The sequence below is a fragment of the Patella vulgata genome, chromosome 1 (assembly GCF_932274485.2).
Source record: "Patella vulgata chromosome 1, xgPatVulg1.2, whole genome shotgun sequence".
Taxonomy (NCBI): domain Eukaryota; kingdom Metazoa; phylum Mollusca; class Gastropoda; family Patellidae; genus Patella; species Patella vulgata.
This window is the reverse complement of record NC_065879.2, coordinates 91,875,236-91,893,907: the sequence shown is the minus strand read 5'-3', so window position 1 is coordinate 91,893,907 and position 18,672 is coordinate 91,875,236. Positions and strand designations below refer to the sequence as shown.

General features: G+C 34.6%; 2 protein-coding genes across 4 annotated transcripts; both read left to right on the top strand.

Annotated features, from left to right (window-relative positions):
• The first annotated feature begins 1,131 nt into the window (after window positions 1-1,131).
• Window positions 1,132-4,108, top strand: LOC126831477 (uncharacterized). The gene is made up of 3 exons (XM_056101012.1): window positions 1,132-1,262; window positions 3,205-3,464; window positions 4,086-4,108. The coding sequence occupies exons 1-3, from the start codon at window positions 1,132-1,134 to the stop codon at window positions 4,106-4,108; spliced, it is 414 nt and encodes a 137-aa protein (XP_055956987.1).
• Window positions 4,109-6,679: 2,571 nt separating this feature from the next.
• Window positions 6,680-18,383, top strand: LOC126818676 (zinc finger protein 239). Of its 3 annotated transcripts, XM_050546226.2 has the most exons (3): window positions 6,680-6,836; window positions 7,210-7,295; window positions 10,527-12,683. In XM_050546226.2, exons 2-3 carry the CDS (start codon window positions 7,293-7,295, stop codon window positions 11,517-11,519), a joined length of 996 nt encoding a protein of 331 aa, XP_050402183.1. In that variant the 5' UTR covers window positions 6,680-6,836; window positions 7,210-7,292; the 3' UTR covers window positions 11,520-12,683. The 3 variants fall into 3 exon arrangements, 2 of the variants coding, with proteins under 2 accessions (XP_050402183.1, XP_050402190.1); XR_007679313.2 differs by lacking the exons at window positions 7,210-7,295; window positions 10,527-12,683 and adding an exon at window positions 18,243-18,383; XM_050546233.2 differs by lacking the exon at window positions 7,210-7,295.
• The last annotated feature ends 289 nt before the right edge of the window (window positions 18,384-18,672 follow it).

The following is an 18,672-nucleotide window of genomic DNA, read 5'->3' as shown; positions in this document are numbered from 1 at the left end:
CCGGAATGGGAATCCTTCCGGAACAACTTGGGGTTAGTTGTATAATCAAAGAAGACGTGGATCTATCGAACACGAATAACTCATAAGACCCTTTCATGCACACTTAACGGGAAGTAATAACATTACCATCCGCCCAGGACCAGACTAAAAGCCGGAATTCATTTACAATCACCGGAATTCACTCGAAAAAACCGGAATGCACTTCGAAAACCCAGATTTCTACCACAAAACTAATTTATTTTAAATGTATAATACATAACAATATCATGGACCTTATAATACATGGACTGGTTACGAGAAGGAATACCGCTAAATGAGTGCCGCACGAGACTTGGCGCGAGAAAACGCGAGAGAAGATTACTCAACGTCTTCGCAAATTACCTAAAATCACTCTTTTTCATCGTTCTACTTAAATAAACTTTTGTTTGACAAGGTAACTTATTAACTATAATTTCCGTTGCATGTGTATACATTTTATTTGTAAACAACTTTGTAATTACCATCTTCAAAGTACATCTCCGATCAATTATTAAAACTAAGAATTCGCATTGTTTGTTGTTTTATGAACAATTGAAAACACATCACATGTTGGGATTGTTGCTTTCAATCAAAATCTATTAAATATATCATATTTTTCTGATATAAATCTTATACAGGTAATTCTAAGGGGTGCAGTGGAAAAAAAAAAAATTTATTTTTATGAAAGTGAAATATAATTAATTATGTCCAAAAAACAACGAAAATTAACACTTTTGACAATAGGTTATCAAATCACTATTATACGACCATGGGCATTATTTCCCACCCTTAAAAATCATTGACACAGGAAATAATAACACAATTACCTCCCTTGTTTTCCCATTGCCTCCATGCAGTAGCTACCTTCAAACGTTGGAATTTGAAGTTGAAAATGTTATTTTTGCCAATTTCTCAACTGGCAATAGCGAATTATAAGATTAATAGGATTATTCTTTAACAAGGTAGGACTGTTTATGGATACCATCTATTTTAAGGCTTTATTTTAATAAATTTTAAAAATATAACTTAAATTATAACAATGAGAAATTTTGTTTAAAATAATCTTATTTTTATTTGCATTGTTATTTATCTTTTATTTTGATTTTCTAGATCATGCCTAGAAGGAAAAAGTCTTGCTTGGCTCGTAAACAAAAATATCATTACAGGAAGAAAAATCAACCTTTAAGTCCTGATCATGAAGAACACCCATACAACAAACCGACACCCACGCAAAATAATACAGGGTAAGCTTTATTTTTTATGGGGGGTTGGATGGCTGAATGGTTAGCGTGCGCACACTGTATCATAAAGTCTGTCATTGAGTCGACTGGCGTGGTTTCGAATCCCTGGTTGTACGTGTCAAGGATTAGGGTCGCCTGTTCAACCTCGTGGGTTTTCTCCGGTTTCCTCCCACTGCTAAAGACCCCTACGCGCAAGCGAATTATTGAAATAAAATTAAACCATATGTTAGTCCCGAAATGACCTAGTTTGTGTCGAGTGGACGTCAAACCTCATTTCTCTCCCTCTCTTTTTTTTATTTTTTATATTATTTTGCATAAAATATCATTTACTAAATACACGTGCATCCAGATTTAGACTAACTACCAAACCGGCAGATCTAATTGTACAAATTGTCACATATATTTCAAATTTCCTGTACAAACTGCATGTACACGATTACTGCAACATGCATCAATCTTCTTCTTCCCTTAAAGACTCGGGTTCCAATTGGAACCAGTTATAGTTAGATTATGGAATATTAGTTTAAAATAAACATACTGATATGTGCTTGTAGTTTAATATTTAGATTGTTTGTAGATTAATGATATAATTTTTTTTTCAGACTTAATGAAAGTTGACCTGAAGCTATGAAAGGTTTTTGTTCGACATTTGATGAAGGGACAGAAATAAGACCTGAGGATGAATTTATTGATTCAGATGGAGATCGAGCAAATTCATTCCATGTCATCTTAGATCGAGAAAATTCATTCCATGTCATCTTAGATCGAGCAAATTCATTCTATGTCATCTTAGATCGAGTTTATGAATATAGCCCTAACGAAGATTTAGATGCTGTTGTTGATAATATTTTAATATCATCCAGGGCTGAACAGTTTCATCAGCTTACCCAAGATTTAGATGCTGTTGTTGAAAATATTTTAATATCATCCAGAACTGAACAGTTTGATCAGCTTACCCAAGATTTAGATGCTGTTGTTGAAAATATTTTAATATCATCCAGAACTGAACAGTTTCATCAGCTTACCCAAGATTTAGATGCTGTTGTTGAAAATGTTTTAATATCATCCTGGGCCGAACAGTTTCATCAGCTTACCCAAGATTTAGATGCTTTTGTTGATAATATTTTAATATCATCCAGAGCCGAACAGTTTCATCAGCTTACCCAAGATTTAGATGCTTTTGTTGATAATGTTTTAATATCATCCAAAGCTGAACAGTTTCATCAGCTTACCCAAGATTTAGATGCTTTTGTTGATAATGTTTTAATATCATCCCGAGCTAAACAGTTTCATCAGCTTACCCAAGATTTACAAACGTTTGAACATTTTGGAGAATTTACTCTTTGTTACATAATCAGATTATCTGATGTTAAAGACGCTTCCTGCCAACTTGACACCTGTTCGTTATCGACATGTCTGAAGTTCTTGGTCTATGTGATTATGTAATGATTATGTAAACGTTAACTTGCTGGCATGTTTTATTTAAACTTTGGTTGTTTGATTAGCATGTATCGAATGTTAAACTTGATATGATAAATTAGCCAGATGCCTAATAAGATCCTTTGTTTGAAAGGGTTTATAAACCCAGATTAAGAAACAAACAGAGAGAGAGGTCCGGACAGGACATGGGAGCAGTCGGAGGCTAGGCGACATCTGGTAGTTAACTAATGTAGTTTAGTTCTGGGTGTCTTTAACATTACGATGTTTGTACATACATGTAATATGTTAGAAGCAGAATAAAAGTATTAATAGAAGCTGAAACTAGTCTTGTCATCTGAACTTGATTAAAGAACTAATACTGTCACATCTTGTCCATGATATGAAAAATGACTTAGTTTTGAAGTTTGTGAGTTTTTTATAATGGCAGCAACATATCTTTCAAGGCCTGTGTAATACTTGACATGTCGTTAAATGTCACTGTCCAAATCCATCGAAGGGACTTGTCAAAGGAAAGTACTTTTTGGATTGGATTGCCCCATATTTATAAAACTGTTGATGACATTGCTAAACTTTTCCGGAAACTTGAACAGTGGAATGTTTGTATGGGCAATTATGAAAGTGATCTTATTGACATTTTGCCCTTTAATATGACATCCACGTCAGCATATCGTGAGTGTGACATGGGAGCCTTTGAAGGTGATATAAAATATACATCAACTGTTCGGTCTGTCCAATGTGAATTTCTTGTGTCAAGTGGATTAAGATGCAAAAAATGTTTAATATACAGATCAACTCTCCGCAAAACAAAGCATAGAAAAAAAATGGCTGTTGACAAAACATTTAATGTTTCTTCTAGAAAAACACATGCTGATATGTCAAAATCCGAATTGATTATGAAAGTTGATAGTTTAAAAGGTAGATCAGAGAAATTAAAAGTAGAAAATAAAAAGTTAAGAAAAGCTATTTTTCACTATTGTAATTTTTGACTAGAAATGGGAGTCAACTCTCTCTTCACCCTCTCCGAGAATGGACGATCGTTTGATTGACAGGTGTTAACTCCACCTACATAATCTCGATTATCAAGTAACCTTTTTTAATGGCTGTGGTTTGAGACAGGGTTGCAATTCAATTCGTATCACATTTATTTTTACTACAAATTAAAAATAAGCCTTTTAATATATAGATAAGAAGCGAACGTTTGAAAGGAATGGACCAAATCAATGAGGCATAATTATAGCCGACTTCTTGTTAGCCTGCGTGTACTCTTGTACTGTAACTGGTAGGCCTGCGTAACTCCCGAACAGTGATCCAATGGAGCTGCAATTCAACTGGGGTGATGTTAGCTGTGATGTTTATCAATTTCTATAATTTTTCTGTAAACGCAAGTGACAAAAGAGTGTAGCCTATAATACGGACATCCAAACTCTCATTTTAACCACAACTAAACATAATATCAAGGCTGTATACATGCATATCGAACTTTCAATCAAATTGACTGACATGCGGCCTAGCTCAACAGCGGCCTCGCTTCGTACAATCTATCATTTAGCCTCGATTTAAAATTATTTCCGGGAGTATGACGTCAACGTAACGGTTAATCTCCGCTTACGACGCCATTTAAAGGCTCAATACCACTCTTGTTGTAACTGAATAATATGTCCAAATCTTTATTCTGGTCAACAAATTGTACTATTTTACAATATTCCAATTAATTGATGATACAAATTTCATCTTAACACACCTAATTTAAAAAATTAGAAAAATTCAACTAAATGATTTGAAACGCCTAACGTAAACCTTTTCAAATGTGACTTGGATTTAAAAATATTTTCGAACCCTCTGGACAAGTAAATTAGGATGTAATGGATAATTTACGCAACAGGTAGGACACTTAAACATCTAATACTTAGAATAAGGCTATTATTTATTTTCTGGAGCTGTCAAGCCAGCAAGAGTGTTATTGTCCCTTTAAAAATTTAATCAATCAACGAAATCCTGTTTAAATCCAAGCCGAATCCAAGCCATCCGTGGGTCTACAGAGTTGATTTTGTGCTTGTTGTGTAAATAAAGATCTAATTTATAATTTCTATGACATCTGAAGCCTAAATAAAGACTTGCAATACTCAGATTTAGCTCTTGCATAATGTATGTTTAAGTTTATTAGAGAACTATTATTAGAAGTTAATGCATAATGTACACTAATCAATGTTTGGCACTTTACAAACTTTGTAGTTATCTATTATATACTTTGATTCTATGAATTCTATTTATTTTTTTAGGCTCTTCCTTAAGGACATGCTTTTTTTCATATGTTGAGACAAAACCTTTTCTTTTTGAAAACATTTTTTAATAAATTTAGCACTGTCATGGTAAAGCATACATCTTATATTTTATTATTATTATCATCATTATCATCTGCCCAGTCAATCAACTTATCAAGACAAGTGATTATTTAAATTCTTTCCTTAGTGTTAGGTAAGAAAAGTTGATATTTACCGTGTAAACAGTAGCGTGCATGTAAAAGATCCCTTGGCAGTTGGAATTCGATGTAAGAGTAGGCCATAGTGCCGCTGCCCGGGAAAAAATTCCCTCATAGCACACTGTATGGTGTATGCCCGTCGCGTCTTCATTACCACAATCGGAGAAGAACAGTAGGACGTTAAACATTTCACACCTTGATAGTCAAATGTAACACACCTGGGGCCTGTTTCACGAAATTTTAACTAAAGATAAAATCCAAATTTTAGTAGATACTTCAATTTTGATTGGCTAAGCACTAAAATCAATCTAATATTATCCAATCAAATTACTAAAATTTGGATTTTATTTTAGTTAAAATTTCGTGAAACAGGCCCCAGGACTTTAATACACGAATCTCTGTGATAGAAGATCTTATAGGCCAAGAAGTCGTTTACACATAGAATTTAAGAGTGGTGAACTAGTCCGCTGCTTTAACCCCATAAAATATGCCAAAACAGTGTTTACAGAAGACTGAAATTTTTTATGAGGGTGACCCTCCCACACTCTCCCTATCGCGCTACATCACAGATTGTCAACATTTTATATAATTTCATTTGTGGACCCCCCCCCCCCAAATATATTTCACGGTTACACCTCTGTTCCCCGCTATAGCTATGTTTTTTCTCCTTTTTCTCCCTAAGCCTCGGGCAAAAGCCTTATCTTTTCTTTATTGAGAGAACCCCTACTGTTCAAGGCTAACTTGATAAGCTCATAGTTGATATTTCCAGATGAAGTTTCGTGTAATGATCAAAAAATGAACAAACGAAAAAATCATTTTTAAAATAATTTTCTATCCTTCTGCTCCTGTGTATTTAAAAGAACTGATTTGCATACAAACACCGAAACGTTTAACAAGATCATCAGAAGCTGTCAGACTCAACTTGCCAACTAGAAAGTCCAATAAAACATAGGGATAGAGCATTTATGCACAGCGCACCGAAGGCTTGGAATGAATTGCCGATTACATTCCTTGTTACAACGAGTTCCTTGTTACAAATGGCGCTGAAGATATTATGGTACACGATTCGTGTACCAATGGTAAAATGTTTATTTTGTCTTAAATATTGGATATATGAAGCCCAGCTTTTCCCGGTAAGATCACAACATCAATGTTGATTTAAATTGACAAATAATTTGTGTTTTCAATGTACAAGACTTTAGATGATACTGAGTTAGAGATTTAGCTAGTTTAATTAATGTCTATTTAATAATTTAGATAACATTTCAGGCCTAAAGAAAGAACTGCAATAGACATTTTTAGCTCTTGCATAATGAATGTTTAACCCGTCCGTAGGTAAAAATAGTATTAGATCCACTGGTGCCCAGAATATACATCTATGACGTTTATGAGTTGCCTGGGTTGAATTGATCTAGGTCTTTAGTCAATATACAACCGGACTCCGATTTTTGTTTTCAAAGTTCATTTCCGTATCCGGGCTTCACCGGAAATGAACTTCTGAAACAACTAAAGAATTTTTTTCCAATTTGTTTTCTTTCTGAAAAATAACAGCTCAGTGGAAGCTGAACTACACCACCAACAAAGACAGTTTGACGATGTACTTGGCCTGCTGTAGCAGAATTTACAAATAAAATAACTTGTATGGTGTATCGTTTAAAGTGAGAATTTCATATTTTCTACGAAAGTCAAAACATAATCATTTCTATGCCTTTTTTTGCTCAATAGGTTGTCAACTCAGATTTATACGATCATACTCATAGGTACCATTCTCACACTTAACAATCATTCAACCCGAAAATAATAACACAATTACCTCTCTCATTTTTCTATACCCCTCATGGAATATAGCTATCTCCAAACGTTTGAATTTGCAGTTGAAAATGATATTTTTGCAAATTTCTCAACTGGCGATAGTGAATTATAGGATTAATAGGATTATTCTTTAACAAGGTAGGACTATTTATAGATAACATCTATTTTAAGGCTTTATTTTAAAAATATAACTTAAAAATATGAAATTATCGCTTTAAGGGTTGTAGATTGGACAGATGCATCACAGAGTGTTTACCACCGATTGACTTGGCTAACAGTCGCAGAACTTTACACACAAATTAATGGTGAGTATTGGCATAACTCAATATCATCCAAAGTCTTCTACATTGAAAACACGAATTATTTGTCAATTTAAATCCACATTGATGTTGTGATTTTACCGGGAAGAGATAGGTTTCTTGTATCCAGTATTTAAGACAAACATTTTACCATTGGTACACGAATCGTGTATCATAATGACTTTTAGTGCCATTTGTAGCAAGGGACTAAAAAAATGAGGCTTGACATATTCCACACGTCATGTCAAACGGTGATGCCATTTTCTTATCTGGAGACCATGCGCAATAAATACTATTGGTATAGACTGGAATAACCAGACATTAGAGATTGCCATTTGATTGAGACTTCTGGCGTAATTCGCCGAACATAACTGATTAGAATTTAATGTAACAAGAGAAATGATTAAATGTAAATCAGTTTATATACATTCATATTACATTATTATATGCGTTGTGACCCATTGGTGTCAATTTCTAGGTCCAGAATATTAGCGATTTAGCTCCTTTAATCCTCCCGCCACTTGAAAGCAGGATTTTCTTGACAGACTGAGGTGTTTCAGCCGATTTTATAAAAGTGAAAGTTAGTAAATAGTTTGAAAGTTCCACTATGGCAAATCTAACCCAAACCTAACCCTAACCTAAAGAGAAAGACAAACAAATTTAATTACAGTGTTAATAAAACGCATGATTTTTGCCATTTGCGAGGAGGTGCCAAAACTCAAAACCATGGCGCAAAGCATGGCATAGCACCCCTCTCACTTAGCCCCTGACTGGGGGATCACATGGCTACGTGGGTAAGACGCTGGCTTGCTAGTCTGGAGGTCGGGTGTTCGATCCCTGCATTGGCCGAGAAAGTTCATCCAGATTTTCTGGCGTGGTTTCCCCTTGTCAGTGATGCAGGACAGAGGGCCTGACAAGGACAGCTGTCTAGTTGTTCGGATGGGACAAAAAATCGAGGTCCCATGTACAAATTGACTAGCATGTGAAAGATCCCTTGGCAGTTGGAATTCGATATAAGACTAGGCCATAGCGCTGCTGCCCAGGCAAAATTTCCCTCATAGCACACTGTATGACATATGCCCGTCTTCATTAGCCCAGTTTAGGAGCAAAACAGTAGGACGTTAAACCCCATTCATTTCATTTCATTTAGCTCCTGACTAGTAGAGGTGTAAAGTACAATAGCGCCCCATTTGGTATGGGTTGTTTCTTTATAAAAGAAATAACAGCTATGTGTGAAAAACTATTTGGTATGGGTTTTTTCAGCATGGTGCTATTTACTTTCGCACCTATACCAGGCCTGTGGTTGTAGAGACTAGAAAATTTCTACCGGTACCAAATAAATCAATAACTTTTTTATTTTAATCACCTTTTAAATTCTGATGAGAACTATATTTTGCCGATCATCGCCGTCTTGCTTGTTTACCATATAGGCTTGAATACACTGATCTTAATTGGCTGGGGGGTTGGATGGCCGAATGGTTAGCATGTGCGTGCTGTATTATACGGTCTGTCATTGAGTCAAATGGTGGAGTTTCGATTCCCTGGTTGTATGTGACAAGGAGTAGGGTCGCCTGTCCAACCTCGTGGGTTTTCTCCGGTTTGCTCCCACAGCTAAATACCCCTACGTGCAAGCGAATTATTGAAATAAAATTGAAACATGTGTTAGTCCCGAAATGACCTAGTTTGTGTCGAGTGGACATTAAACCCCATTTCTCTCTCTCTCTATCTCTCTCTTTCTCTCTTAATTGGTTGTTTTATGTCAGCGTTAGCCGATTGATGTTTAATCCAGTCGATTACTAAAACAATGATCCAACCACTATGGTATCATAAATCAATCTACTTTCGGCTAAATTACAACAGGTTAATTATTGCTTATTAAACATACTAATTAAACATGCATTATGCAAGAGCAAAATCTGCTTATTACAAGTCTTTCTTTAGGCCTGAAATGTTATCTAAATTATCAATTAGACATTAATTAACTTATCCAGACCATAATAAACTCTCGATGTCAAGGCTAGCCATCGATGTTGGCTGGATTAGATTCCTATATGCCGCTAACGGCCTTTGATAATTAAATCAGAAAAAGTGGATAATCGAGACTATGCTGTTTATATTAATGATTTTAGTAATGATGCCCGAGACTATGCAAAAATTTCACCTGCTTCTTTCTCGGCTCATAGTGGATCAATTTATAACATGTTACTCGACACAAACTAGGTCATTTCGGGACTAACACATTGTTCAATTTTATTTCAATAATTCGCTTGCGCATACAGGTCTTTAGCAAAGGGAGGAAACCTGAGAACCTGGAGAAAACCCACAAGGTTAGACAGGCCACCCAACTCCTTGTTACGTACAAACGAGGAATCGAAACCACGCCAGTTGACTCAATGACAGACTTGATGATACAGGCAGGCATACACCATACAGTGTGCTACGATGGAAATTTTGCCCGGGCACTATGGCCTACTCTTATAGAATTCCAACTGCCAAGGGATCTTTTACGCGCAAGCCAATGTGTACACGGGACCTCGCTTTTTAGTCCCATCTGAACGACTAGACAGCTGTCCTTGTCAGGCCCGCAATCCTGCACCACTGACAATGCAGGGATCGAAGATGCAACCTGCAGGCTAGCGAGCCATCGTCTTACCAACTTAGCCACATGGGTTCTACATGAAGCTAATTGTTATGACTTTTATATATTTCAGGAAACTGAAATGATGTTAAACTTTTATATATTACAGGAAACTAATGATGTTATAACATTTATATATTACAGGAAACTAATGATGTTATAACTTTTATATATTACAGGACGATAATGATGTTATAACTTTTATATATTACAGGAAAATAATAATGTTATAACTTTTATATATTACAGGAAACTAATGATGTTATAACTTTTATATATTACAGGAGACTAATGATGTTATAACTTTTATATATTACAGGACAATAATGATGTTATAACTTTTATATATTACAGGAAAATAATAATGTTATAACTTTTATATATTACAGGAAACTAATTTTGTTATAACTTTCATATATTACAGGAGACTAATGATGTTATAACTTTTATATATTACAGGAAAATAATAATGTTATAACTTTTATATATTACAGGAAACTAATTTTGTTATAACTTTCATATATTACAGGAAACTAATGATGTTATAACTTTTATATATTACAGAAGACTAATGATGTTATAACATTTTTATATTTCAGGAAACTGATGATGTAAAAATTCTTCATCAGTGTGTTGTATGTGATGAGATTTTTCAACAATATGATGATTTAGAAAAACACAATAAGATGCATGTTAAAGATGAGAAAACTGATAATGTTGATGAATATTGTCATGTTAAAGAAGAGAAAACCGTTGATGGAGATGAATATTGTCATGTTAAAGAAGAGAAAACTGATGATGTAGATGAATATTGTCATGTTAAAGAAGAGAAAACCGTTGATGGAGATGAATATTGTCATGTTAAAGAAGAGAAAACTTATGATTTAGATGAAGATTGTCATGTTAAAAAAGAGAAAACTGAAGATGTAGATGAATATTGTCATGTTAAAGAAGAGAAAACTGATGATGTAGATGGAAATTTTGATGTTAAAGCAGAGAAAACTGATATTGAAACTGTTTATCAGTGTAATTTGTGTGATGAAGAATTTAATTTAGAAACTGATTTAGAAAAACACTGTGAAATACATGTTCGTCAACAAGGGCAAACCAGAGAAAAACCATATAAGTGTGATGTTTGTGGTAAATCATTTCATCAGAATAGTGGTCTACAGAAACACATGAGAATTCATACTGGTGAAAAATCTTATAAGTGTGATGTTTGTGGTAAATCATTTCATCAGAATAGTGGTCTACAGAAACATATGAGAATTCATACTGGTGAAAAACCTTATAATTGTGATGTTTGTGGTAGATCATTTAGTCAGCGTTGTACTGTACAGATTCACATGAGAATTCATACCGGAGAGATGCCATATAAATGTGATGTTTGTAATAAATCATTCAAACACAGTTATGGTATAAAGAATCACATGAAAAATCATACTGGCGTAAACACATATAAATGTGATGTTTGTAGTAAATCATTCAAAGAAAACGGTACGTTATGCCAACACATGAGAACTCATATTGGTGACAAAACTTGTGCTTGTCTTGTGTGTAGAAAATCTTTTACTTCCAATATTCATCTATAGAGGCATAGGAGAGAGAGAAAGAGAAATGGGGTTTAAAGTCCACTCATTAGCCCTGTAACACACTCAACCCCACATACATAACAGTGGACAAAAATTCTCAGAAGGTTGTCATGTGACCCCTTCCTATAAAAATGAAAAAAATATATCTTATAGTTCATACAAACTTATGTAAAACTGCAGTGTTAAGTAAGAGAGAGAGAAATGGGGTTTAACGTCCACTCGACACAAACTAGGTCATTTTGGGACCAATAATTCGCTTGCGCTTAGGGGTCTTTAGCAGTGGGAGGAAACCGAAGGACACGGAGAAAACCCTACTCCTTGTCACGTACAACCAGGGATTCGAAACCACACCAGTTGACTCAATGACAGGCTTTATGATACAGCGTGCACGTGCTTACCATTCGGCCATCCAACCCCCCAGTGTGAAATGACTCTAGCATTAATATTGACTGAGATTTTACCTTTTGAATCGAGGTACCCTTTCGCATGTTTTGAAACTACTATTCTATGACTCGATTTTAGTGTTCTGATTTTATGCCTTCTGGTCAGTCTATATTTGTGAAATGTTGGGGTTCGTAGGTGAACGTTATATAGATTAAGAATTCGCCATCAAATTTTACCGTCAACTGTGTATGTGGTAATTTATTTTAAGAAGCATCATGGGAGATTTGATAAAGAGTTCACAGTTCTCACTATAATAGTTAAACATACATTATGCAAGAGCTAAATCTGCCTATTTCAGGTCTTTCTTTAGGCCTGAAATGTTATCTGAATTATTAATTAGACATTAATTAACTTATCTAGACCGTTATCAATTCTCGATGTCATCGTTAGCCTGCTTGATTGACAGCTTGTAAGTGACATGTATTTTGTCTGCTTTCATGTTTTTGTGCTTTCTGACAGCATTTTTCAACATAAACAGACCAAAATCATGGGCATGTGAGACATATAAGACTTTTCCTTTTTTTCTTTCATTTCCTCTTGAGAATGGCTGGGCTCAAATGTATATACGGCATTAATCTAGACCCATAGAAGAGATATTTTATATTCCAATACATTGGTGTCTGACGTTAACATACTTTGGAATTTTATATATTTATTTGAATATATACAATGTATGTGCCACAAGTCCTTTTAAATAAATAATAAAGATTATGTTTTGACTTTGGGTAGTTGTTGTTACTTAAAGGAGCTAAATTGCTAATATATGGGACCTAGTGTCTGGTTATTCCAGTCTATTACGTATGCTTTCCAGATAAGAATATGGCATCTCTGTTTGACATTACTTGTGGGGGTTAGTGCTAAATGATGAGGCCAGGTCACGAGATGTAAACAGGGCTAGCACTAATCCCAACCCTAACCCTAACCCTGGACCTAGCCTCAATGCTTACCTTAACCTACAATCTTGCCAACAGTCACGTGCCCTAACCTTATTTACATCTCAGTGACTTTGACCAAAAATGAGCTGGCCTTAACAAATAGATTTAACCCTTCTGGAGTATGTCTAGCCTCATTCTTCGAGTCCCTTATAACAACGTGTTATTTTACATGATTCGTGTACCAATGGTAAAATGTTTATTTTTTCTTAAATATTGACTATCAGAAGCCCATCTTTTCCCATTAAAGTTACAATTTCATATTTTTAAGTTATATTTTTAAAATATATTAAAATAAAGCCCTAAAATAGATGGTATCTATAAACAGTCCTACCTTGTTAAAGAATAATCCTATTAATCCTATAATTCACTATTGCCAGTGTAGAAATTGGCAAAAATATCATTTTCAACTTCCAATTCCAACGTTTGAAGATAGCTACTCCATGGTGGAGAATAGAAAACATGCGAGCTAATTGGGAGGTAATTGTGTTATTATTTCCGGTGTAAATGAGTTTGAAGTGGGAGAATGTCACCTATGAACGTATAATAGTGAGTTGACAACCTATTGAGCAAAAGACACAACATCAATGCTGATTTAAATTGACAAATAATTTATGTTTTCAATGTGGAAGACTTTGGATGATATTGAGTTAGAGACTTAGCTACTTTAAATTAACATTTAAAAAAAACATGTTTCACTGTATTGGTCCTGTAAAATAATCCCCCGACATGCCAGACACACAATATCGTATGTACCCTAGAATTACATTTTTATACGCCCACATTTTCATGTGGACGTATATTGTCGTCGCCCCTGTCCGTCCGTCCGTCTGGACGTCTGTCCGGACGTCCGTCCACAATTGTTTGTGAACAGTCTACAGGTCACAATTTTTATCCGATTTCAATGAAACTTGAAATATAGGTTTATCACCCTACGATCTTGGTTCCTTTCGGTATTGGCATGTATCGGACTGTAACTTCATGGATTATGGCCCCTGATTGTACGAAAAATCACGTTTTTAGCTTGTGAACACTGTAGAGGTCACAATTTTTATCCAATTTAGTTTAAACTTGAAATGTATGATTATAACCCAAAGATCTCGGTTCCTTTCGATATTCGCGCATATCGGAACGTAACTTCCTGAATTATGGCCCCTGATTGTATGAAAAATCGCAGTTTTAGCTTGTGGATCATATTGAGGTCATAATTTTTATCCGATTTAAAAAAAAGTATTATTTTATCACTGTTAAATCCTATGGACAGCTGAGTTCGAATTTCGTGAAAATTGTCCCAAAACTGACAGACAAAATGGCCGCCGTTCGTTCTCAAATAGCGTAAAAATATGGTATATCAAGGTTGTGGACCCTATAGAGGTCACAATTTTTATCCGATTTTGTTGAAACTTGAAATGTAAGTTTATAACCCACAGATCTCGTTTCCTTTCGATATTCGCGCATATCGGACCGTAACTTCCTGAATTATGGCCCCTGATTGTACAAAAAATTGCGTTTTAGCTTGTGGACACTATAGAGGTCATAATTTTTATCTGATTTAAAAAAACGTATTATTATATCACCGTTACACCCTAAGGACGGCTGAGTTTGAATTTCGTGAAAATCGACCCAAAATTGACAGACAAAATGGCCACCCCTTGTTCTCAAATAGCATAAAAATATGGTATATCAAGGTTGTGGACCCTATAGAGGTCACAATTTTTATCCGATTTTGTTGAAACTTGTAATGTAAGTTCATAACCCAAAGATCGTGGTTCCTTTCGATATTCGCGCATTTTGGACTGTAACTTCCTGAATTATGGCCCCTGATTGTACGAAAAATCACGTTTTTAGCTTGTGGACCCTATAGAGGTCATAATTTTTATCGGATTTAAAAAAAACGTATTATTATATCACTGTTACACCCTAAGGACGACTGAGTTCGAATTTCGTGAAAATCGGCTCAAAACTGACAGGCAAAATGGCCGCCCTTCGTTCTCAAATAGCGTAAAAATATAGTATTTCAAGGTTGTGGACCCTAAAGAGGTCACAATTTTTTATCCGATTTTGTTGAAACTTAAAATATAAGTTTATAACCCAAAGATCTCGGTCCCTTTCGATGTTCGCGCATATCGGACTGTAACTTCCTGAATTATGGCCCCTGATTGTATGAAAAATCACCTTCTTTTTAGCTTGTTCTCTATCCATCTCTCGAAAATGTGGGCGTATCCTGCCTGGCAGCCACTGGTTATATTAAAAATAACAATTTGGCAACAAGACAAATATCGCTATAAATTATTATGATATGACTTGAAATAATGGTGGATTTGGGTAAGATTTGGGTACATCATGTTACCTGAAAAATAGGACATTCATTCCTTCATTTACGGTGGCTAAGTGAGTAAGACTCTGGCTTGCTAGTCTGGAGGTCGCGTGTTCGATCCCGGTGTTGCCCGGCGTTGTTTCCCCTTGTCAGTTGTGCATGACAGAGAGCCTGACAAGGACACTGTATGACGTATGCCTGTCTTCATTATCCCAGTCGGAGCAGACGATAGGACATTAAGCCCCATTTAAATCCATTCATTGTTTTCTGAACGCCCTGAATTTCATTTTATTGTGAGTTATTCGAGTTGAAAAGATCCCGGTCTGTATTAAATATACAACCTGCTACCGTAAACGATTTTTTTCACGGACGTTTCTTTGGACTGCAGCGAAGACATCACACTGATCCGCAGTGAATATTCACTTGGCCACTACAATCACTGATAAGGATGACATCGATGCGACTTAATGACTACAAAATATTAACTTTTTTCTTTCGACAAATTAAATTCTGAAACATTTTATTTTAGTATTAGAAAAATAAATAAAGGTGTTTGAAGTATATCTTGATAAAAAATATTCCATAATTAGCGTAAATAGGTACAGAAAATAGTACGCAGAGGCGTAATATGGGTAAAACGATATAATTCTGCCCGTACCAGTTCATATTACTACGTTCGATGTAAACAACGCACGTGTGACCATCAATTTGACGTTTTTTTCTGTTTGTTTACTCGGAATTCTTTCAGAAGTACATTTTTTACCGTCTAATCTGATTGACCTGCTCGTGTTTGTTTACAAGCCACAGAAGTAATCTTTTTTGGCGTTATCGATGCCATCTTGCTTTGTTGGTAAACATTGTGATGTGACGTCACCCTTAGAACTACAGCGGTCTGACCTTTTAAAGGCCAGTCATCTTGGACAGAGATAAAAGACGGATGTCGCATTAGGTCTGTAAAACAGATTGCGAAGACATCACACTGATCAGCTAGGCCACTACAAGACTTTTTGCAATACCCCTGTGAAAACAGATTCTGATCTGTTTTTATTAGAAACATTCAGTCAGAACAGCTTAACAAATAGACAACAGAAATTATTAACAAAATGATGGTGAGGTGATTTTGATTTAAACAAATCAACACGTATCGATTTTTATTTTAAAACAAAACAAAGAAAGATAGGTAATTATTTAATGAATAAAATGATTAATTAATTAATACTGGTACTCACTACTTTATTTGAAAATCGGCATGCTATTTTCTGGGTGGGCAATTGTGTTGATGATGTTATTAATTAGCTGCAATATTTGTGAGCCATGATAATTATCTTATTCAAGGCTACAATTAATACACTATTTGAGGCTTTGCGCACGTAAAATAGATTCAGCTGCAAAATTTTAAACACATATCATCACAGTTTGCATGGAAATAAGTAATTATGTTACAAATAGTGGAACACTGAAATCTTCATCTGAAGTTAAACCACATTTCTCTCTCCCTCCAGCTATAATTTTGCCCATCGGGTTTATAGAGGCAAGAATTAGGTCACAAGAAGTCGTCAGTTTCAGGAAATAACATTAATAAGCTTCCTTTCCCTCTGATCGATTTCAACTAGAAATATTTTTGTTATATAGCATGTGTTCTTGATATAGCATGTCATATTTAATTCCTGTATGTATTTAAGTTTATGTCTATAAGAGAGAGAGAGAGAAATGGGGTTTAACGTCCACTCGACACAGACTAGTTCATTTCGGGACTAATATATGGTTTAATTTTATTTCAATAGTGGGAGGAAACCGAAGGACCCGGAGAAAACCAACGAGGTTGGACAGGTAACCCTACTACTTGTTACGTACAACCAGGGATTCGAAACCACGCCAGTTGACTCAATGACAGACCTTATGAAACAGCGCAAATGTGCTAACCTTTTGGCCATCCAACCGCCCTTATGTAAATAATATCCCTACAAAATTACGTGTTATAGTTACACGATAGAATGAAAGCGACCAACCCGCACTCGCTTCAAATCCAAGTCAGTAATATTCCTCCAGTATTACATTTCTTCGTTTATAAGGCAGAAAATGAAAGCATAGATTGTGATGTCGAAATACCGTTCGTTTATAAGTCAGAAAATGAAAGCATAGTTCGTGATGTTGAAACATTTTTTTCTTTATAAAATGGTATTTTAGAATTACATCGGCGTAGCATCAACACCTGTATGTAATACAGATATGGTCACCATGTTGTTGTTATTTTCCCACGCATTTTGTTTTTTCCCTTCAGGACTAGTACGGCTAAATAGGTCACTAGCCTGTAAGTTATTTTTGGTAACGTTTGGCTAGTGGATTTTTATACCCCTGATTGATATATTATAGGAAACTAATAATGTCATAACTTTTATATGTTACAGGACACCAATGATGTTATAACTTTTATATATTACAGGATACTAATGATGTTATAACTTTTATATATTACAGGAAACTAATGATGTTATAACTTTTGTATATTACAGGAAACTAATGATGTTATAACTTTTGTATATTACAGGAAACTAATGATGTTATAACTTTTATATATTACAGGAAATTAATGATATTAAAACATTTTATCAATGTGTTGTATGTGACAAGATTATATATTACAGGACGATAATGATGTTATAACTTTTATATATTACAGGAAAATAATGATATTGTACCTTTTATATATTACTGGGCACTAATGATGTTATAACTTTCATATATTACAGAAAACTAATTTTGTTATAACTTTTATATATTACAGGGAACTAATGATGTTATAACTTTTATATATTACAGGAAACTAATGATGTTATAACTTTTATATATTACAGGAAACTAATGATGTTATAACTTTCATATATTACAGGGAACTAATGATGTTATAACTTTTATATATTACAGGAAACTAATGATGTTATAACTTTTATATACTACAGGAAACTAATGATGTTATAACTTTTATATATTACAGGAAACTAATGATGTTATAACTTTTATATATTACAGGAAACTGATGATGTAAAAATTCCCCATCAGTGTGTTGTATGTGATGTGATTTTTCTACCATATGGTGATTTAGAAAAACACAATAAAATACATGTTAAAGAAGAGAAAACTGTTGATGTAGATGAAAATTATCATGATAAAGAAGAGAAAACAGGTGATGTAGATGAATATTGTCATGTTAAAGAAGAGAAAACAGATGATGTAGATGAATATTGTCATGTTAAAGAAGAGAAAACTGATGATGTAGATGAATATTGTCATGTTAAATAAGAGAAAACTGATGATGTAGATGAATATTGTCATGTTAAAGATGAGAAAACTGATGATGTAGATGAATATTGTCATGTTAAAGAAGAGAAAACTGATGATGTAGATGAATATTGTCATGTTAAAGAAGAGAAAACTGATGATGTAGATGAATATTGTCATG

Bases quoted from the DNA above. Each gene is read 5' to 3' on its own strand.
- LOC126831477 (XM_056101012.1), top strand. From the start codon at position 1,132: ATGCCTAGAAGGAAAAAGTCTTGCTTGGCTCGTAAACAAAAATATCAT. The intron at 1,263-3,204 runs GTAAGCTTTATT...AAGGGACTTGTC, and splicing joins CCCACGCAAAATAATACAGG to AAAGGAAAGTACTTTTTGGA. The intron at 3,465-4,085 runs GCAAAAAATGTT...TGTAAACGCAAG, and splicing joins TGTGTCAAGTGGATTAAGAT to TGACAAAAGAGTGTAGCCTA.